At 40.9% G+C, this 18634-nt stretch overlaps 1 protein-coding gene and 1 long non-coding RNA gene across 3 annotated transcripts in view; one reads left to right on the top strand and one right to left on the bottom strand.

Annotated features, from left to right (window-relative positions):
* Positions 1 to 5572: 5572 nt before the first annotated feature.
* Positions 5573 to 9699, bottom strand: LOC120034441. The gene is made up of 3 exons (XR_005474037.1): positions 9237 to 9699; positions 6251 to 6338; positions 5573 to 5990 (listed from the first exon to the last, which is right to left on the bottom strand). It is a non-coding gene; the product is annotated as an uncharacterized LOC120034441 (long non-coding RNA).
* LOC120034413 (nuclear body protein SP140-like protein) overlaps positions 9693 to 18634 on the top strand; it is a 25693-nt gene continuing 16751 nt past the window's right edge. For both annotated transcript variants that reach the window (XM_038980967.1, XM_038980958.1), the window contains exon 1: positions 9693 to 10210. In XM_038980967.1, the coding sequence (XP_038836895.1) occupies positions 10067 to 10210 (144 nt within the window). In that variant the 5' untranslated portion in view covers positions 9693 to 10066. The remainder of the gene's footprint in view (positions 10211 to 18634) is intronic.

Genomic DNA, 18634 nt, shown 5'->3' with positions numbered 1-18634 from the left:
GGTACTGTATGATCAGACAGAGAGAGCATATTTTTCAGTCTTGTCTCACAGGAACTTTAAAAATACTAGTAGATAATAGCAGAATCTACCGCACACTCAGAGCTGATTAGCTAGTGAAGGTGATGTAGGCATAAGGCAAAACTGGTGAAACAGGAAAATACTATTACAATCTATAATGAAAGAGCACACTTTTCCAGCGTGCCAGTGGCCATCAAAGCTGAGCATTTTCCCGCTAAAGTCGGTTACGACTCCGAACGACAGTCAGGTCAAGACCCTGATGAGGACTACACGCACGCAGAGACGGTTTCTGACAGTTTCTGCAGAAATTCTTCAGTTGTGCAAATCCACAGTTTCATCAGCTGTCCGGGTGGCTTGTCTCAGACCATCCCGCAGGTGAAGAAGCCAGATGTGGAGGTCCTTAGCTGGCGTGGTTACACGTGGTTTGCGGTTGTGAGGTCGGTTGGATGTACTACAACATTTTCTGGAACGAAAATCTACTTATGGTAGAGAAATTAGCATTCGATTTGTAATAAATACCATTTAAAATAACACAAGCATATTGCTATTACGTTGTTATAACTAACTTCTTTCAAAACAGGGTTTCTCACAAATTCATAAGCAGATACTGAGACCCACACACACCCAGAGACAGATGGCTGGCACAGACCTTTCATAAACACTGATAAGGCAGGAAAGGCCTTGATCAAAAGAGTGCTTGGGTCTGCATTTCACGAGATAATAAGACACACACATACCCAAGGACAGAGGGCTGACGTAAACCTTTCATAAACACTGATTAAAACGAGAACATCTATGCACACACAAAATCTCCTGCTTAGCTGAACATTTGGTAACAAAGAACTTTTGCTGCAAGACTCAGAAGGATGACGCCCAGCTCATCAGGACCAATCTGAGAAGACAACACCCTGTCCAGAACCAACCAGAGGACCAGAACTTCCAGACTCAACCTACTTTCTGTGCTGTATAAAATGTCTATGCACTCTGTTATCTGGGCTTTTTCTGGAGGTTCCTTATGAGCTAAATGAACGAGTCCGTATACGCTTGTACCAGATATCTTTACTCTTAAATTAAACTGTCGCTTGTCATACAATTTACCACCTTGTCTGAATCGATCCTTGACCGGCTCACCCTTCTCCATATCCCATTATCAACAAATTCTCTGGCAACAGCTATGGTGGACATTCCTGCAGTCAGCGTGCAAATGCACGCTCCCTGAACTTGTGGCATTGTGTTGTGACAAAACTGCACATTTTAGAGTGGCCTTTTATTGTTCCCAGGACAAGGTCCACCTGTGTAATGATCATGCTGTTTAATCAGCTTCTTGATATGCAACACCTGTCAGGTGGATGGATTGTCTTGGCAAAGGAGAAATGCTCACTAACAGGGATGTAAAGAAAGTTGTGCACACAATTTCAGAGAAATAAGCTTTTTGTGTATATGTAACATTTCTGGGATCTTTAATTTCAGCTCATGAAACATGGAACCAACACTTTACATGTTGCATTTATATTTATGTTCAGTATATTATCACACACTCTCAAACTGAAATAATGTGTGTGTAAGTCTACATTGTACAATTAATCAGTGAGAGAGCGCCTCATATAACATTCATGTATTTGGTCTCGTTTGCATGGTCAAACAAGAACACCTTAATGATGATAGAATATAGATCCTTCCACAATGCAGGCGATGGCTGAAGTTGGTGCAACTGTTTTAAGGGATAGACCTTGGGTTAGGGTTAAGGGTTAGTGTTTTTTCTGCAAAAAAACTTGCTCTCTTGCTCCTCGCCGTGGCCATCTGCAGGTACTGCATACCTCTTTCAATACACTCGCTGGGCTCACAATCTGAGATAGCAACTTCGTCAGATCTACAAATCACCATTAGCTGCTAAGCAATGAGCTAGACCCATCCACTTGGTTTGCAACTCAGTGGACAGGTGCACCATACGCTCTATTTTATGCCTACGAACAAACAGATGTTGACCCATATCAAATTACAAAAAAATCCTAAACTAAAATGTTATTTGCTAAAAAAAATGCCTTCAGCCTGTTTAAATGTGTCATATCTTTGGGATAAAATAGGGACATGCATTTTGATGACGTTTTGCACCTTTTTTCTGAAAATAATATTGATAACCATGATCAGAAAATGTTGCATTTTTGATGGGTAGGCGCCAGCCATTTCAGTCACCGCGATGTGAGGCAGGCGAACAATGCTAGTGCTCACCAAGTAGCCATAACCTGGTAATATCACATTATCTGGTAGAGCACCCTGAATTGAAAATGTTTATGGTTCAAATAAATTATTTAATGGCCAGAAAACCCAATTCATCTCCATCGTTCATTGAAGTTGATGGGTAATTTATAACAAAATCTAATGATATAGCCAATCATTTCAATGACTTTCACCAGTAAAGTGGACAAACTTATTAGTGAAATGACAACATTGACCAGTGAACCATGATATTTGTGTATGTCAGATTAATAATGAAAGAGAAGGATTGCTGTTTTGAATTTGGTAAAGTTAGTGTGGAAGAGGGGGAAGCACGGTTGTTATTCATTAATAATGATATTGAGAATGCTAGCAGACTGTATTGCCACCCCTATTTGCCACGTCTTTAGTTAAAGGAGTGTGTCCACAGGCATGGAAGAAGCTAAAGTTATTCAACTACCTAAAAATAGTAAAGCACCCTTTGCTGGCTCTAACAGCAGTCCAATCAGTTTGCTACCTGTTCTTAGGTAGGAGAGAATTGTGTTTGAACAAATACAATGCTATTTTTTAAAGATCAAGTTAACTACTGCCTTACAGCATGCATATAGCGGCTCCTGTTTTCTTTGCAACTTGTGGTAACTCTCAGCGGTTCTAAATCAATAGTTGTTTAGTAGTCCGAAAATGTCCGAAACATTTTGTTTGTTGCATGCATTATGTTTTGTGGACTTCACTGAACAGATTCTGCTCTCCGATTTTGTAATGAAACAAATGTGTGGTTGAGTTTATTCTGCCACTGTGTCTTCTTATTGTCCCGGGCTTAGGCCTTTATCTCACTGTGTCGAGGCATATGAACTAGTTTATATTTTACCCAAGCACTGCTACTGGTAGGCCTACCTCTTTTTAGTTTAGTTTTTATACGTTCATCCACTATCAACATATTTACAGCCTCCAAAAAGTGGTGAAAGGAAAGAGACATCTGTTACACAAAAACAACAAAAAGTTTAATGACATTTGGCAATTGTCATTAGGGCAGAATTAATGCCTCCACTGCTGTTGGCCACTCATCTCTGGCTTGGCAAAATGTCAGTTTTCTCCTTGAACCACGTGGCATTTTGGAGCATAGGCTATAGAGCCCCACAGTGAAGGTATCACAAAAAAACCATAAAACCTAGCGGTCAAACAGGGAAAGGGGTCGAATCGTTTTTCCACCATTCATTTTTTTTCCATTGGGGATTTTAGAAACACTTAAAATAAGGCTTGTGTTTCATGTAGGCTTAACCTGGCATGACGTTTTGATAACCATGTAAATCTCTCTCGGACAAGGTGACTTATCAATATATTTGTCTCTATTTTCTCTGATTCAAAAATGCCAATTAGCATCAAAGTAGACATTATGCAAAACTACAAATCCCTGCACGCTCCTGCATGTCATCTCTAGCTGACACCTTTGCTAACAGGTATTGTGTCAATTTAAAACTACATTTAGCTAACATTAGATAGTTAATCCAGAGATTCTTACCTTTGCCTCGATTCGGCAGTCACATCCAGATCATCATGGCATTTGTAGTTCTTAATGATAGCCACATTAGCATTTCATTTTTGGGGGAGGAAAATACATGCAAATATATTGATAGAAGACACCTTCTCCTAGAGAGATTTAGAAGGTTATCAAAAGGACAGGATAAACTTATTAAGTGTTTCTAAAATCCCCTATGGGAAAAATGTATGGTGGAAAAACAATTGGAGCCATTTCCGTTTCACCGCTAGGTTTTATGGGTATTATGACTCATACTGTCAACTTTTCAGGGAGGTTAGGAACCAATATGCACAGGCAGTTAGGAAAGCTAAGGCTAGCTTTTTCAAGCAGAAATTTGCATCCTGTAGCACAAACTCAAAAAAGTTCTGGGACACTGTAAAGTCCATGGAGAATAAGAGCATCCCCTCCCAGCTGCCCACTGCATTGAGGCTAGGAAACACCGTCACCACCGATAAATCCACTATAATTGAGAATTTCAATAAGCACTTTTCTACGACTGGCCATGCTTTCCACCTGGCTACCCCTACCCCGGTCAACAGCCCTGCAACCCCCACAGCAACTCGCCCAAGCCTCCCCCATTTCTCCTTCACCCAAATCCAGATAGCTGATGTTCTGAAAGAGCTACAAAATCTGGACCCCTACAAATCAGCCGGGCTAGACAATCTGGACCCTCTCTTTCTAAAATGATCTGCCGAAATTGTTGCCACCCCTATTACTAGCCTGTTTAACCTCTATTTCGTATCGTCTGAGATTCCCAAAGATTGGAAAGCAGCCGCGGTCATCCCCCTCTTCAAAGGGGGAGACACTCTACCCAAACTGCAACAGACCTATATCTATCCTACCCTGCCTTTCTAAGGTTTTCGAAAGCCAAGTTAACAAACAGATTACCGATCATTTCGAATCCCACCATACCTTCTCCGCTATGCAATCTGGTTTCAGAGCTGGTCATGGGTGCACCTCAGCCACGCTCAAGGTCCTAAACGATATCATAACAGCCATCGATAAGAGACAATACTGTGCAGCTGTATTCATCGACCTGGCCAAGGCTTCGACTCTGTCAATCACCACATTCTTATTGGCAGACTCAACAGCCTTGGTTTCTCAAATGATTGCCCTGCCTGGTTCCCCAACTACTTCTCTGATAGAGTTCAGTGTGTCAAATCGGAGGGCCTGTTGTCCGGACCTCTGGCAGTCTCTATGGGGGTGCCACAGGGTTCAATTCTCGGGCCGACTCTTCTCTGTATACATCAATGATTTTGCTCTGGCTGCTGGTGATTCTCTGATTCACCTCTACGCAGACGACACCGTTCTGTATACTTCTGGCCCTTCTTTGGACACTGTGTTAACTAACCTCCAGACGAGCTTCAATGCCATAAAACTGTCCTTCCGTGGCCTCCAACTGCTCTTAAATGCAAGTAAAACTAAATGCATGCTCTTCAACCGATTGCTGCCCGCACCTGCCCGCCCGTCCAGCATCACTACTCTGGTTGGTTCTGACTTAGAATATGTGGACAACTACAAATACCTAGGTGTCTGGTTAGACTGTAAACTCTCCTTCCAGACTCACATCAAGCATCTCCAATCCAAAATTAAATCTAGAATCGGCTTCCTATTTGGCAACAAAGCATCCTTCACTCATGTTGCCAAACATACCCTCGTAAAACTGACCATCCTACCGATCCTCGACTTTGGTGATGTAATTTACAAAATAGCCTCCAACACTCTACTCAAGAAATTGGAAGCAGTCTATCACAGTGCCATCTGTTTTGTCATCAAAACCCCATATTATTATTGAGTCAGCACTGTAGGTTAATTGATTTAATAATTAATGTATGCACAAATAATACATAAACATCAATAAATATATCATTCAACATTTCAGTATCCTGCTCTCTCAATTCTCACACTACTTAAATCTTGAAAAAGATTCTTTAGCAGCAATTCCTAGATGTCCACTTTTGGCCATCTATCTTAGTCTTGGTAGCATCCCCTTTGTAGCAGCCCAAAAACTGCAGATGGATCAGACTCTGTGGGTGCTGGTTCTCGTAGGCAAGAAATAATTTTGGCGTAGACCTCCTTTGCCTGATCATTCACACTGGGATGGACTCTCCTTCTGTCTCTCCATTGGGACTTGACCCACTGTGTGCTTGCTCCACTGGGGCTTGGACTGGTGCTTGCACTGCGGGTGTCTTCTGAGTTCATTGTGCGTTTTATCATCTTCCTGAAAAGCAAACAAATGAGGTTTGTGTGAAACATTTTTTCCCCCCAAAGGCGTCTTATTACAGTAGCTAACAGTAGTAGTGTAATCACATGATCTAAATCAATGCTTCTCAAATTCCTAGAGTACTTCAAGAGTTGGATTTGAATAAGTATTATAACAACAAAGACATTACTTTAAACAAAGAAACAATGTCGTCGCCCCCCCCCCCCCCCCCCCCCCCCCTGGACATCATTGCACAATCGATAGAACAGTTGTTTCACCTTTTGCAGATCTCAGCTTTAATGAAATCATTGGGAAGCCTGCTGTTGATGAATCCTATGATGCAGAATTTGTCCTTTATATCTGCAGCTGTTGCGAAGAAGGAGAAAAAATTATAATTATAATACTTTATTATCTGGACAAGACAGAAATATATACACACACACACAAACATACCACATTAGTTGGAGAGGCTGAATCTGCAGCCAAATGAACATGCATATGGGGTTGGCTTGGTTAGATACATCTGCCTATTATTTAACAAGCTTTAGCAAGTTTTCAAGGTTATTAGTCTTTACATCTGACCAACTTATGTAGATGTTGGAGGATGTCAAATGTCACTACTTTTGCCCACTTTAAACTGAGTTGGAGTGTGTCTGGCTTCTTTCTTCATCTGCTAAACAAACTCTAGGAGGCAGGGCACAGCCTGGTTGCAAACAAACAACTATAAGACTGGTGGGTAAACTATGGCCGCTTGATGTAAGTATGTTATGTAGCAAAACACAACTATCCTTTTTTTAGGATGCAATCCAGCAAACCATCAATCCTGTTCTGATCTGATGAGATGGCTGTAGGATTTTCTACAGCCTAGAATCAAGGCCTTTCCCAGTCATGAAGGATGAAGCTAGGCCCCTCTTGGTTCTCTTTGGCGAAGACTGAACTCAAGTTAGGGGTTATATGTCAAACTCTCTTACACCCCTTTGACCAACATGTTATACCCCTGAGGTTGTAAATAAACCCTTTTTAAGGTGATATAACGTCTATCAATATTATAGGGCTGTGAAACACAAAGCCGAATGGCTTCAGACTGAGCATTTCCCACTGGAAATTGCTGCTGACATTGAACATAGCTTAGGGTTAGGGTATTTACTTCATTTCAGACTCTCCTATGCCAATATTTCCAACATCTTATACCCCATAGGTTGTAAATAAACCATTTTAAGGGGATATAACTTGTCATTATTGTAGGACTGTGAAACCCACAGCCGAATGGCTTCAGACTGAGCATTTCTCACTATTTATTTCCATTTTATAACAGCTAGTGTCCATTTATTTACAGTAGTGTGTTGATTAATTATTGCTTTCTTCAGTGGAAATGCAGAATATGTATAAAAATGCTAAATATAAGCATGTTAATTAGTACTGAAACATGCAAACTACAAACATTTAACCAGTTAAAGGTAATGAATACATGACTACTAGATACAAATATTTAAAAAAAATTATAATAATACAAAAGTCGAGAGTTGGTTATAACAAACGAAGTGAGTGTGTGTATATGTATGTAAGTGTTTGTGTGCGTGTGTGTGTGTTATAATTTCCCATCATAAAAATATATCCCCAATCAAATACCTTCATCGATACCACACATTTAAAAATAAAAAAATAAAACAGTATTTTTTTCTCCAATCTGGCAAACCTAATAAAATTCGACATAGCCTTGTATAAAATGCATTATGAAACAAATGGTGTAATGTACATGAATAAGTGGAGCCTTGTATTAAATGCATTATGAAGAAAATTGTGTAGACCTACTGTTGCCTACACACACAAAAATGACCTTTCTGACCACAAGTGCACCAGTATCCCAAAGTATTAAGAAAAAACAAGCATAGAAAACAGTATTGGCAGCAATAAAATAAAAATAAAAACAACATAAGGCTACTGTTATATTATAATTATTTCAGTGACAACCCAGTTGATTAACAATATTGTGTTGTTAACACGTTTATTTTTAATATAAATACATGTGGTACACAAGAAAAAGGCAGCGTAGAACACCATTGCCCATCATGCATTGCTCTAATAACTAATAATATGTTTGCCCCCCAAAAATGTATTTTCTTAGGAATGAAGTCGCATAAAAATGGGTGTATTTTCCTACTAATTAAGTCGCACAAAAATGTGTCTTTTCAAACGAATTAAGAAATACTTTTTTGTACATATTTGCACGAATTGAGTGTGAGATTGTGATGCCCTGTTTGTGGGAGGGACGGTTTTGTGGTTCACATGAAATCTGCCGACCCTCTCATGGCCTATGGCGGCAGATTGACAAGGGCGGTATTTTCTGTGCTTAACTGACCAAGATGCTACTCCAACAACACATAAAACCTCACATAATTCTGCCCAAAAACAATGACAATTTCTCTCGACCAGTGGCATATGGGCTTTTTAGGGGAGCGCTGATGCCGCACTATGATAAGCAGTGCCCTCTTTGTAAAAGGCAGGGATGCAAAATATTTATTTTATATATTTATCTTGTCCATTCCCAGCCTGCTCCACCAACATTCCGTAAAAAAAAACATGTAACATAAATCATGTAGCAGATATGGTAGAATGAGTATGTGGCCTTTGCTGTAGCCTACAGGCCGGAGATAAAATGTATGAAAATGTAATGAGATGGAAACCTTTTACATAAGGGTTCTCCAATCAAATAGCCGAACCTAAATGGCGCCCAATCAAATACAAAATGTGCTGACATGTTAACAAACAACATATCCTGAAAACAGGACAGGTCAAAGTAAAATTTACAATATGGAATGGACAACCAGGCTTCTCACAACTGCTGTCCATGAGTTTCATCCCATACATCAGTGGTTTCAAGTTTGTATCTGTATATATTTGTCCAGGCTAATGGTAGCGAAAAATAAAATACTTCTGCATTTCCCAAACTGTCAACACATTGCATATACGCTCAGGATAACTAAGGATAAAGTTGGTAAGCTGATATTCAGAGCTTAAATAACCAATCAGGACTAATAAAGCCAATGCCGGTGGGTCTACCATATCGATGGGCATTCATAAAATTCTATTGCGGGCCAACATGGTAGGCTACACCTCAGTAAGCGCGGGCCAATGTCTTTTTGACATATTTTTGGGGGGTCCTGTCCGCACCTGCAGTCTTTGCTTTGTGTTTTACAAATGGTAGGCCTCCCACATAGATGGGCATTCCTAAAATTCTATGTCAGGCGACACTGTAAACTATACCTCAGTAAGCACTGACCGACACTGATGCCTTCTGGATGTCTTTTTTGGTCTTGTCCAATGTCTTTTTTGGTGCCATCTGGACCGGCCTCGATTTCCATATCCACAGATGTTGCTTGTTGGTCCACTCTGGACCACTCATAGGTTTGGTTCAGATTTTGTCTGGTCTGGGCCAGCTTTGATTTGGCCCAAACGTAGACGTCTATAAATTACATATTTTCAACTTTCATTCAGAACCGAAAATGAACCTGATTTCAACATCTGGAAAATACATATTTTCACCTTTCATTCAGAACCTAAATTGAACCTAACTTCAACGTCTTGAAAATTCGTATAGTAGAGGTCTTTTTAACGTAGCTTTGCTTACTTGGGACTATTCTCGTAAGGGGCGGCAATTTTTGTTGTCTCGCCTAGCGCGACCAGGACAGGCCCGTCACATGAGCACTTTCACTTTTCAAACGTCATTTGAAGTGGACTTCCGTGCTGGCGGGAGATCTATTTTATCTTCGAAAATAACAATAACAACATGTTGTAGGCCTACAGATGAAAACGTTTTGATTGCGTCCATCGTCTAAACTGGAATGTAGACTATTTTCGTCTCGATTGCTTTTGCGCGTCTATCGTCTGAATGAATCTATTCACCCCGGGCCTGTATTGAAATGTAAATAGCCTACAATCATACTTTCATTTCTGAATCTGTATGTGCAACCCAATATGAACCTGATCATTAATTATTAAACCGTTAATAATATTCTGTGACCTGGTAAATATAGCAATTTTTTCAACAAAGAAAACTGAATTGAAGAGGTGAACTGCACTTGCGATCGGCGCCAATGGACCCGTTGGATTTTTTGACAGATAAGCAGTTACTGCAGTTTTTCCGCTGTAGTAGGACACAAATGTCGTGCATGGAGCAACCACACACCTTTCTTAACCAGCTCCGAGACCACCACTTCATTCCAGAGAAAATGTACAAGGTGAGCAGTAGAGACCGCAACATTTCTATAGACATACCCGCCTGCCCACTCAAAGGTTCAATTTAATCCCATCGGTCACAAAAACATGTAGGCCTGCTTTACAGGCTTTAAATAAATTAAAGTTGTACTTAACAAATTAGTCACATATTATGCATTATTAAGGTGAAGTATGATTCAGAGAAGTTTCATTAGATTTCTCAAAATTGTCACAAGCCAAGGATAAATCTCCAAGATTCAGACCTAATTTTACACCAGAAGTCTGTATTCAATAGCTTAAAAAACAAATATTGTTGAAATGTTTTAATAGTTTAATGTTTAAAGGGTCTAGTTACATAGGCAATGTGCCTTTATTTTCAATACATTTACTTTAAAGGTGTCATCATGAATTTGACAGTAATTTATAGGAAGCTCGGTGGAATTTAAAATTAGGTATTTAATATTAAAGTACACCTACTGTAATATAAATACAGTATCATAGCAAGTACTGTGTAATGACACAGTACATTACTGTAAAATTGACTGTATTAGGCCTATACTGTAAAAAAGTAAATGCTACCATCATCGAAAGGAATGAATGATTGGATGAATGAATTACATTTATTGAGGTGAGGGTTTGTATTTCACAGTATTTTACTGTAATTACAAGGGATTGGTGCAAGATTTGACCAAATATTTAGGAAGAAGTCATCATCTGAGGAAGTCTGTGAAGGAAGAAACCAAATGGAAAAAGTGGTAAGCAAGTTATATCCAGAAAACAGACTTTCACCAAGTCAAATACATTTGTTGTGTAAGAGGTATCATGATACTTGAATCTAAACCAAAGTAGATAATTATAATATTGTTCTATACATCAGTTGGAGTCTCTATAAGCTTAACTATTAGGTCCTAAACCTAGCATAAAAGTGCATCCTTGTAGCTGTGTGGGCTAATATAGTCAAAATGTTTCCCATCGGGTAAGTTGAGCCAATGGCAAGTTGAGCAAATTGAAGTGTTTTCTTCCCAGGCGTAATGCAAGGCATTATTGCTGTGATATGAGTCAACAACAGGGCCTGGCCTATGTTAAAAGTGTTTGTTAGGTGTTAAAAGATGCTTAAAATTATTAAAAGTCGAAAAGTGATTGTGAATTGTGTTTTGGAAATATGGATAGACATGGTTTTTAAAAGGTAGTGGCAATTTCATTCACTACTGACATCTTTAGGCGGCTTAACTTATCCTGTCCCGCAGCTCACCTTACCTCATAAGTTGTGCCAAGAGACCATTTTTGGGGGGACTAGCTATGTTTTCAAAATTGTAATGTTATCATGAATTCTGATTATTTACGGGGATACACAACATCCTGAAATATATGTAGATATCTTTGTTAGAAAGAACACTATATTTCCCTTGACGGAGTGATGGTGAATGTAAAAAATGGCTCAACTTACCCCGCTGTCCCCTAAAGTATTTACTTATCACAGCATATTCATTAATATTTGGTGTTTTATAGGGATGTTACGTTTGATAGCTGAGCTCCGAGGCATGTGTTGAAATTGCTGAGCATCTAACATGCTGACCGGACGCGTCGCAAAATAAATGTACACGTACATGCTATTCAATCATTGCACCCACACTGCTCGCGCACGTCAGCGAGCTTCTGCGTGGCCAGGCGCTAAAATAGAACTTGGTTCTATTACTGACGCTCAACGCACTGCAAGTCCTGCCTCTCCCATCTCCTCATTGGTTTTATAGGAGCATAAACCCACGTGGGTGATTGAAAGATGAACTGATGTAACATTTAAGGCAAAATAACAACCCAATGTTTATATCCCAGGTCAAATTAGCTAGCAACAGCAAGCTAGCTAGCTAAATTGCCATAAATGTTTAATGCGTTTTGACCTGGCCCCAATACATATAATTGATTCAGAGTTTGTTTTGATATTTCAACCTGAGTGTCCTGATCGCATCTGGTGTGTGGGACCCAATTCAACATGCACGCCGATGCGTGTATCACTTCATGAGGAGTACATCATCAATGACATCCAAAGCTTCATTTGATCACGTGCTTTTTCAAATCATGTGTTACAAAATCCCACTGATTTCTCTGTGGTTCCGGTGCTTTCTTCGATTCCAAGCTCCTTTCAAACACCGAACTGTATTGGACACGTTCTTACAAATATAGTTAGGATTTTGTACAAAAAGTTTCACCTGACCGGTAGCTAAGCTGGTAGAGTAGAGAACATTCAGTGACGTGAGGGTATGAAGTAGAATCCTGTTGAAGGCACACTATTTTGAAAATGGTTTTATGTGAAACAACACTTTCTGCACAGTTGAAATATTATAATTTCTTTGGTATAGTATACGCTTCTGTTTTAAGCATTCTAAATAATGCCATAGATTCTGTTTTTGAAAAAGAGTAAACTTGAACGCAAAAAAAGGAAGCATGATGTAAGATGCGAAGCTGGTATTCCAACTGATTATAGGCTACTGAAGCCATCATGCGCTGCTATTTATTACTAACCAGCAGATGTCACTAATGTGCATTGTGAACAGATAATGAAGCTCTGTTTTTCTGTACATTTTGGTGAAAGCAACGAAGCCTTCAGAAAGCATCGGTTTCCCATCACTAGTGTTTTATATCACTTGCACTTCTAGAGACCTTAAGAAAGGCTTCCAAATTGTCAGCAACTACAGGGCAAAACTGACCAAAAGGACATGGCAAATGCCTTTTACTCAACCATTTAAGGTTTAAGACTAGCTGCCACTCCAATCAAATCAAGTCAAATTTTATTTGTCACATGCGCCGAATTAAACTGGTGTAGACCTTACAGTGAAATGCTTACTTACAAGCCATTAACCAACAATGCTGTTTTAAGAAAATACCTAAAAAAAAGTAAGAGATAAGAATAACAAATGATTAAAGAGCAGCAGTAAATAACAATAGCGGGGCTGTTAACAGGCGGTACCGGTACAGAGTCAATGTGCGGGGGGCACTGGTGTTGAGGTAATTGAGGTAATATGTACGTGTAGGTAAATTTATTATAGTGACTATGCATAGATAATAACAGAGAGGGGCAATGCAAATATTCTGGGTAGCCATTTGATTAGCTGTTCAGGAGTCTTATGGCTTGGGGGTAGAAGCTATTTAGAAGCCTCTTGGACCTAGATTTGGCCCCACGGTACCGCTTGCCGTGCGGTAGCAGAGAGAACAGTCTATGACTAGGGTGGCTAGCATCTTTGACAATTTTTAGGGCCTTCCTCTGTAGTGCCTAAATCTTCAACAAAAAGGGTCAGATGACAATTAGGGGAAAGAAAAAATAAATCTATTGAAGCTCCCTCTGAGATCGTAGGCAGAGCGGTTGCCATACCAGGCAGTGATGCAACCCGTCAGGATTCTCTCGATGGTGCAGTTCTAAAACCTTTTGAGGATCTGAGGACCCATGCCAAATCTTTTCAGTCTCCTGAGCGGGAATAGGTTTTGTCGTGCCCTCTTCACAACTGTCTTGGTGTGCTTGTACCATGTTAGTTTATTGGTGATGTGGACGCCAAGGAACTTGAAGCTCTCAACCTGCTCCACTACAGCCCTGTCAATGAGAATGGGGGCATGCTCGGTCCTCCTTTTCCTGTAGTCCACAATCATCTCCTTTGTCTTGATCACGTTGAGGGGGAAGTTGTTGTCCTTGCACCACATGGTCAGGTATCTGAACTCCTCCGAATAGGCTGTCACATCGTTGTCGGTGATCGGGCCTACCACTGTTGTGTCATCAGCAAATTTAATGATGGTGTTGGAGTCGTGCCTGGCCATGCAGTCATGAGTGAACAGGGAGTACAGGAGGGGGCTGAGCACGCACCCCTGAGGGGCCCCTGTGTTAAGGATCAGCATGGCGGATGTGTTGTTACCTACCCTTACCACCTGGGGGCGGCCCGTCAGGAATTCCAGGATCCAGTTGCAGAGGGAGGTGTTTAGTCCCAGGGTCCTTAGTTTAGTGATGAGCTTTGAGGGCACTATGGTGTTGAATGCTGAGCTGTAGTCAATGAATAGCATTCTCACATAGGTGTTCCTTTTGTCCAGGTGTGAAAGGGCAGTGTGGAGTGCAATAGAGATTGCATCATCTGTGGATCTGTTGGTGCAGTATGCAAAGGTTTCTGGGATAATGGTGTTGATGTGAGTCATGACCAGCCTTTAAAAGCATTTCATGGCTACAGACGTGAGTGCTACAGGTCGGTAGTCATTTAGGCAGGTTACGTTAGTGTTCTTTGGCACAGGGACTATGGTGGTCTGCTTGAAACATGTTGGTATTACAGACTCAGACAGGGAGAGGTTGAAAATGTCAGTGAAGACACTTGCCAGTTGGTCAGCGCATGCTCGGAGTACACGTCCTGATAATCCGTCTGGCCCTGCGGCCTTGTGAATGTTGACCTGTTTAAATGTCTTACTCACATTGGCTGCGGAGAGCGTGATCACACAGTCGTCCGGAACAGCTGATGCTCTCATGCATGTTTCAGTGTTACTTTCCTCGAAGCGAGCATAGTAGTTATTTAGCTCGTCTGGTAGGTTCGTGTCACTGGGCAGCTCTCGGCTGTGCTTCCCTTTGAACTTCCCTTGACTGTAATAGTTTGCAGGCCCTGCCACATCCAACGAGCATCGGCGCCGGTGTAGTACAATTCGATCTTAGTCCTGTATTGACGCTTTGCCTGTTTGATGGTTCATCGGAGGGCATAGCGGGATTTCTTATATGCTTGCGGGTCAGAGTCCTGATCCTTGAAAGCGGCCTGTAATCCATGGCTTCTGGTTGGGGTATGTACTAGAGGTCGACCAATTAATCGGAATGGCCGATTAATTAGGGCCGATTTCAAGTTTTCATAACAATCGGTAATCGGTATTTTTGGACACCGATTTGCCGACTTTTTAAATATATATATATATATATATTTTTTTTACACCTTTATTTAACTAGGCAAGTCAGTTAAGAACACATTCTTATTTTCAATGACGGCCTAGGAACGGTGGGTTAACTGCCTTGTTTAGGGGCAGAACTACAGATTTTTACCTTGTCAGCTCGGGGATTCGTTTTTGCAACCTTCCGGTTACTAGTCCAACGCTCTAACCACCTGCCTTACATTGCACTCCACGAGTAGCCTGCGTGGCAGGCTGACTACCTGTTACGCGAGGGCAGCAAGAAGCCAAGGTAAGTTGCGAGCTAGCATTAAACTTATCTTATAAAAAACAATCAATCTTAACATAATCACTAGTTAACTACACATGGTTGATGATATTACTAGTTTATCTAGCGTGTCCTGCGTTGCATATAATTGTTGCGGTGCCTGTTAATTTCTCATCGAATCGCAGCCTACTTCGACAAACGGGTGATGATTTAACGAGCGCATTTGCTAAAAAAGCACTGTCGTTGCACGAATGTACCTAACCATAAACATCAATGCCTTTCTTTAAAATCAATACACAAGTATATATTTTTAAACCTGCATATTTAGTTAATATTGCCTGCTAACATGAATTTCTTATAACTAGGGAAATTGTGTCACTTCTCTTGCGTTCCGTGCAAGCAGTCAGGGTATATGCAGCAGTTTGGGCCGCCTGGCTCATTGCGAACTGTGTGAAGTCCATTTATTCCTAACAAAGGCCGTAATTAATTTGCCAGAATTGTACATAATTATGACATAACATTGAAGGTTGTGCAATGTAACAGCAATATTTAGACTTAGGGATGCCACCCGTTAGATAAAATACGGAACGGTTCCGTATTTCACTGAAAGAATAAACGTTTTGTTTTCGAATTGATAGTTTCCGGATTCGACCATATTAATGACCAAAGGCTCGTATTTCTGTGTGTTATTATGTTATAATTAAGTCTATGATTTGATATTTGATAGAGCAGTCTAACTGAGCGATGGTAGGCAGCAGCAGGCTCGTAAGCATTCATTCAAACAGCACTTTCATGCGTTGCCAGCAGCTCTTCGCAATTCTTCAAGCATTGCGCTGTTTATGACTTTAAGCCTATCAACTCCCGAGATTAGGCTGGTGTAACCGATGTGAAATGGCTAGCTAGTTAGCGGGGTGCGTGCTAATAGCATTTCAAACGTCACTCGCTCTGAGACTTGGAGTGGTTGTTCCCCTTGCTCTGCATGGGTAACGCTGCTTCGAGGGTGGCTTTTGTCGATGTGTTCCTGGTTCGAGCCCAGGTAGGAGCGAGGAGAGGGACGGAAGCTATACTGTTACACTGGCAATACTAAAGTGCCTATAAGAACATCCAATAGTCAAAGGTATATGAAATACTGATCGTATAGAGAGAAATAGTTCTATAATTCCTATAATAACTACAACCTAAAAGGAACCACCAGCTTTCATATGTTCTCATGTTCTGAGCAAGGAACTTAAACGTTAGCTTTTTTACATGGCACATATTGCACTTTTACTTTCTTCTCCAACACTTTGTTTTTGCATTATTTAAACCAAATTGAACATGTTTCATTATTTATTTGAGGCTAAATTGATATTATTGATGTATTATATTAAGCTAAAATAAGTGTTCATTCAGTATTGTTGTAATTGTCATTATTAGAAATAAAAAATGTTTTTAAATCGGCCGATTAACCTCTCTGGTACCAGTTCCGCTAGCGTCCCACCTTGACAACAAAATTGCATCTTGTGTATTCTACTATTCAAACTCTCAACAGCAAGTTGAGACCCCGACTGAGTTCCCCCCGCCCCAAAAAAGTATTTATTTTATTTAATTCAAAAACATCAGAGAGGTCCGGACCTCAGTGTCCTCATATGTAGCTACGGCCCTGCTGTGCAGGGGTAGACCTGGTTACAGTTTATGAGTAATCAGGCTTTGCCAACTGGCCCCGTGTGGCTCAGTTGGTAGAGCATGGCGCTTGCAACGCCAGGGTTGTGGGTTCGATTCCCACGGGGGGCCAGTACAAAAAAAAGTATGAATGTATGTACTTGTAAGTCGCTCTGGATAAGAGCGTCTGCTAAATGACTTAAATGTAAATGTCACATTTAAACCTGGGTTAGTTGACTAGCTGGATATACAGGTAACTGAAACAATAAAATAAACACTTAAAATTAAAGTTCTGGCGGCTCTGTTATGGTGTGTGGTGCATTTTCCTGACATGGTTTAGGTTTACTCAATATCTTAGAGGGCAAAGTAAGCACCAATAAATACACAGCCATTCTGAGTGATCACCTTCAATCTATGATGAGTCATTTCTCACCTGATGGGAGTGGTCTCTTCCAGGATGACAATGCCCCCATCCACAGGGCAGGAGTGGTGACTGAATGGTTTGATGAGCATGAAAACATTGAAAACCATATGCCATGACCGTCTCAGTCACCAGATCTCAACCAAGTTGAACACTTATAGGAGATTCTGGAGCGGTGCCTGGGACACCTTTTTCCACGAGCATCAACAAAACACCAAATGATGGAATTTCTCGTGGAAGAATGGTGTCACATCCCTCCAATAGATTTCCATACACTTGTAAAATCTATGCCAAGGCGCATTGAAGCTGTTCTGACGACTTGTGGTGGCCCAACGCCCTATTAAGACACATTATATTGTTCTTTCCTTTATTTTGTCAGTTATCTGTAGGTTACTGTTGGTGACTTGGGGAATACAGGCCTAAGGAAAGTGGGTAACAGGGCTGATATAGGCAAGTAACAGGGATGAGGTGTATTGGCAAAGGAACTGGGGTTTATGATTAGTAAATAGGGCATTTAGGGCTAGGATATCAGTGTATCGGTACTTGATTGTATCAATATTAGGGTATTGGCATGTGGGTGTTAGGGTGTTAGGGTTAGGGCATAGGAGTCACAGGGCTGGGGTGTGTGAGTAATTGGGTTTAGGTGTGTGGGTAAGTGGGCTGCAGTACAATGCTGAGTTTCACGTCTGGAGGAAACCTGGCTCCATCCCTACAGTGAAGGTATGGTGGTGGCAACGTCATGCTGTGGGGATGTTTTTTAGCGGCAGGGACTGGGAGACTAGTCAGGATTGAGGGAAAGAGTAACGGAGTGCTCAGGACCTCCGACTGGGACAAAGGTTCACCTTCCAACAGGACAACGACCCTAAGCACACAGCCAAGACAACGCAGGAGTGGCTTCGGGACAAGTTTATGAATGTCCTTGAGGGGCCCAGCCAGAGCCTGGACTTGAACACAATCGAAACGTCTCTGGAGAGACCTGAAAATAGCTGTGGAACGACGTTCCCTATTCAACCTGACAGAGCTTGAGAGGATCTGCAGAGAAGAATGGGAAAAACTCCCCAAATACAGGTGTGCCAAGCTTGTAGCTTCATACCCAAGAAGACTCGAGGCTGTAATCACTGCCAAAGGTGCTTCAACAAAGTACTGAGTAAAGGGTCTGAATACTTATGTAAATGTGATATTTCTGTGTTTTTTTATTTTATTATTTTACAAAAATATCTT

Source organism: Salvelinus namaycush, chromosome 3, assembly GCF_016432855.1.
Source record: "Salvelinus namaycush isolate Seneca chromosome 3, SaNama_1.0, whole genome shotgun sequence".
Taxonomy (NCBI): Eukaryota; Metazoa; Chordata; class Actinopteri; order Salmoniformes; family Salmonidae; genus Salvelinus; species Salvelinus namaycush.
The sequence above is the reverse complement of the archived record's forward strand: the minus strand, read 5'-3'. Positions and strand labels throughout refer to the sequence as shown.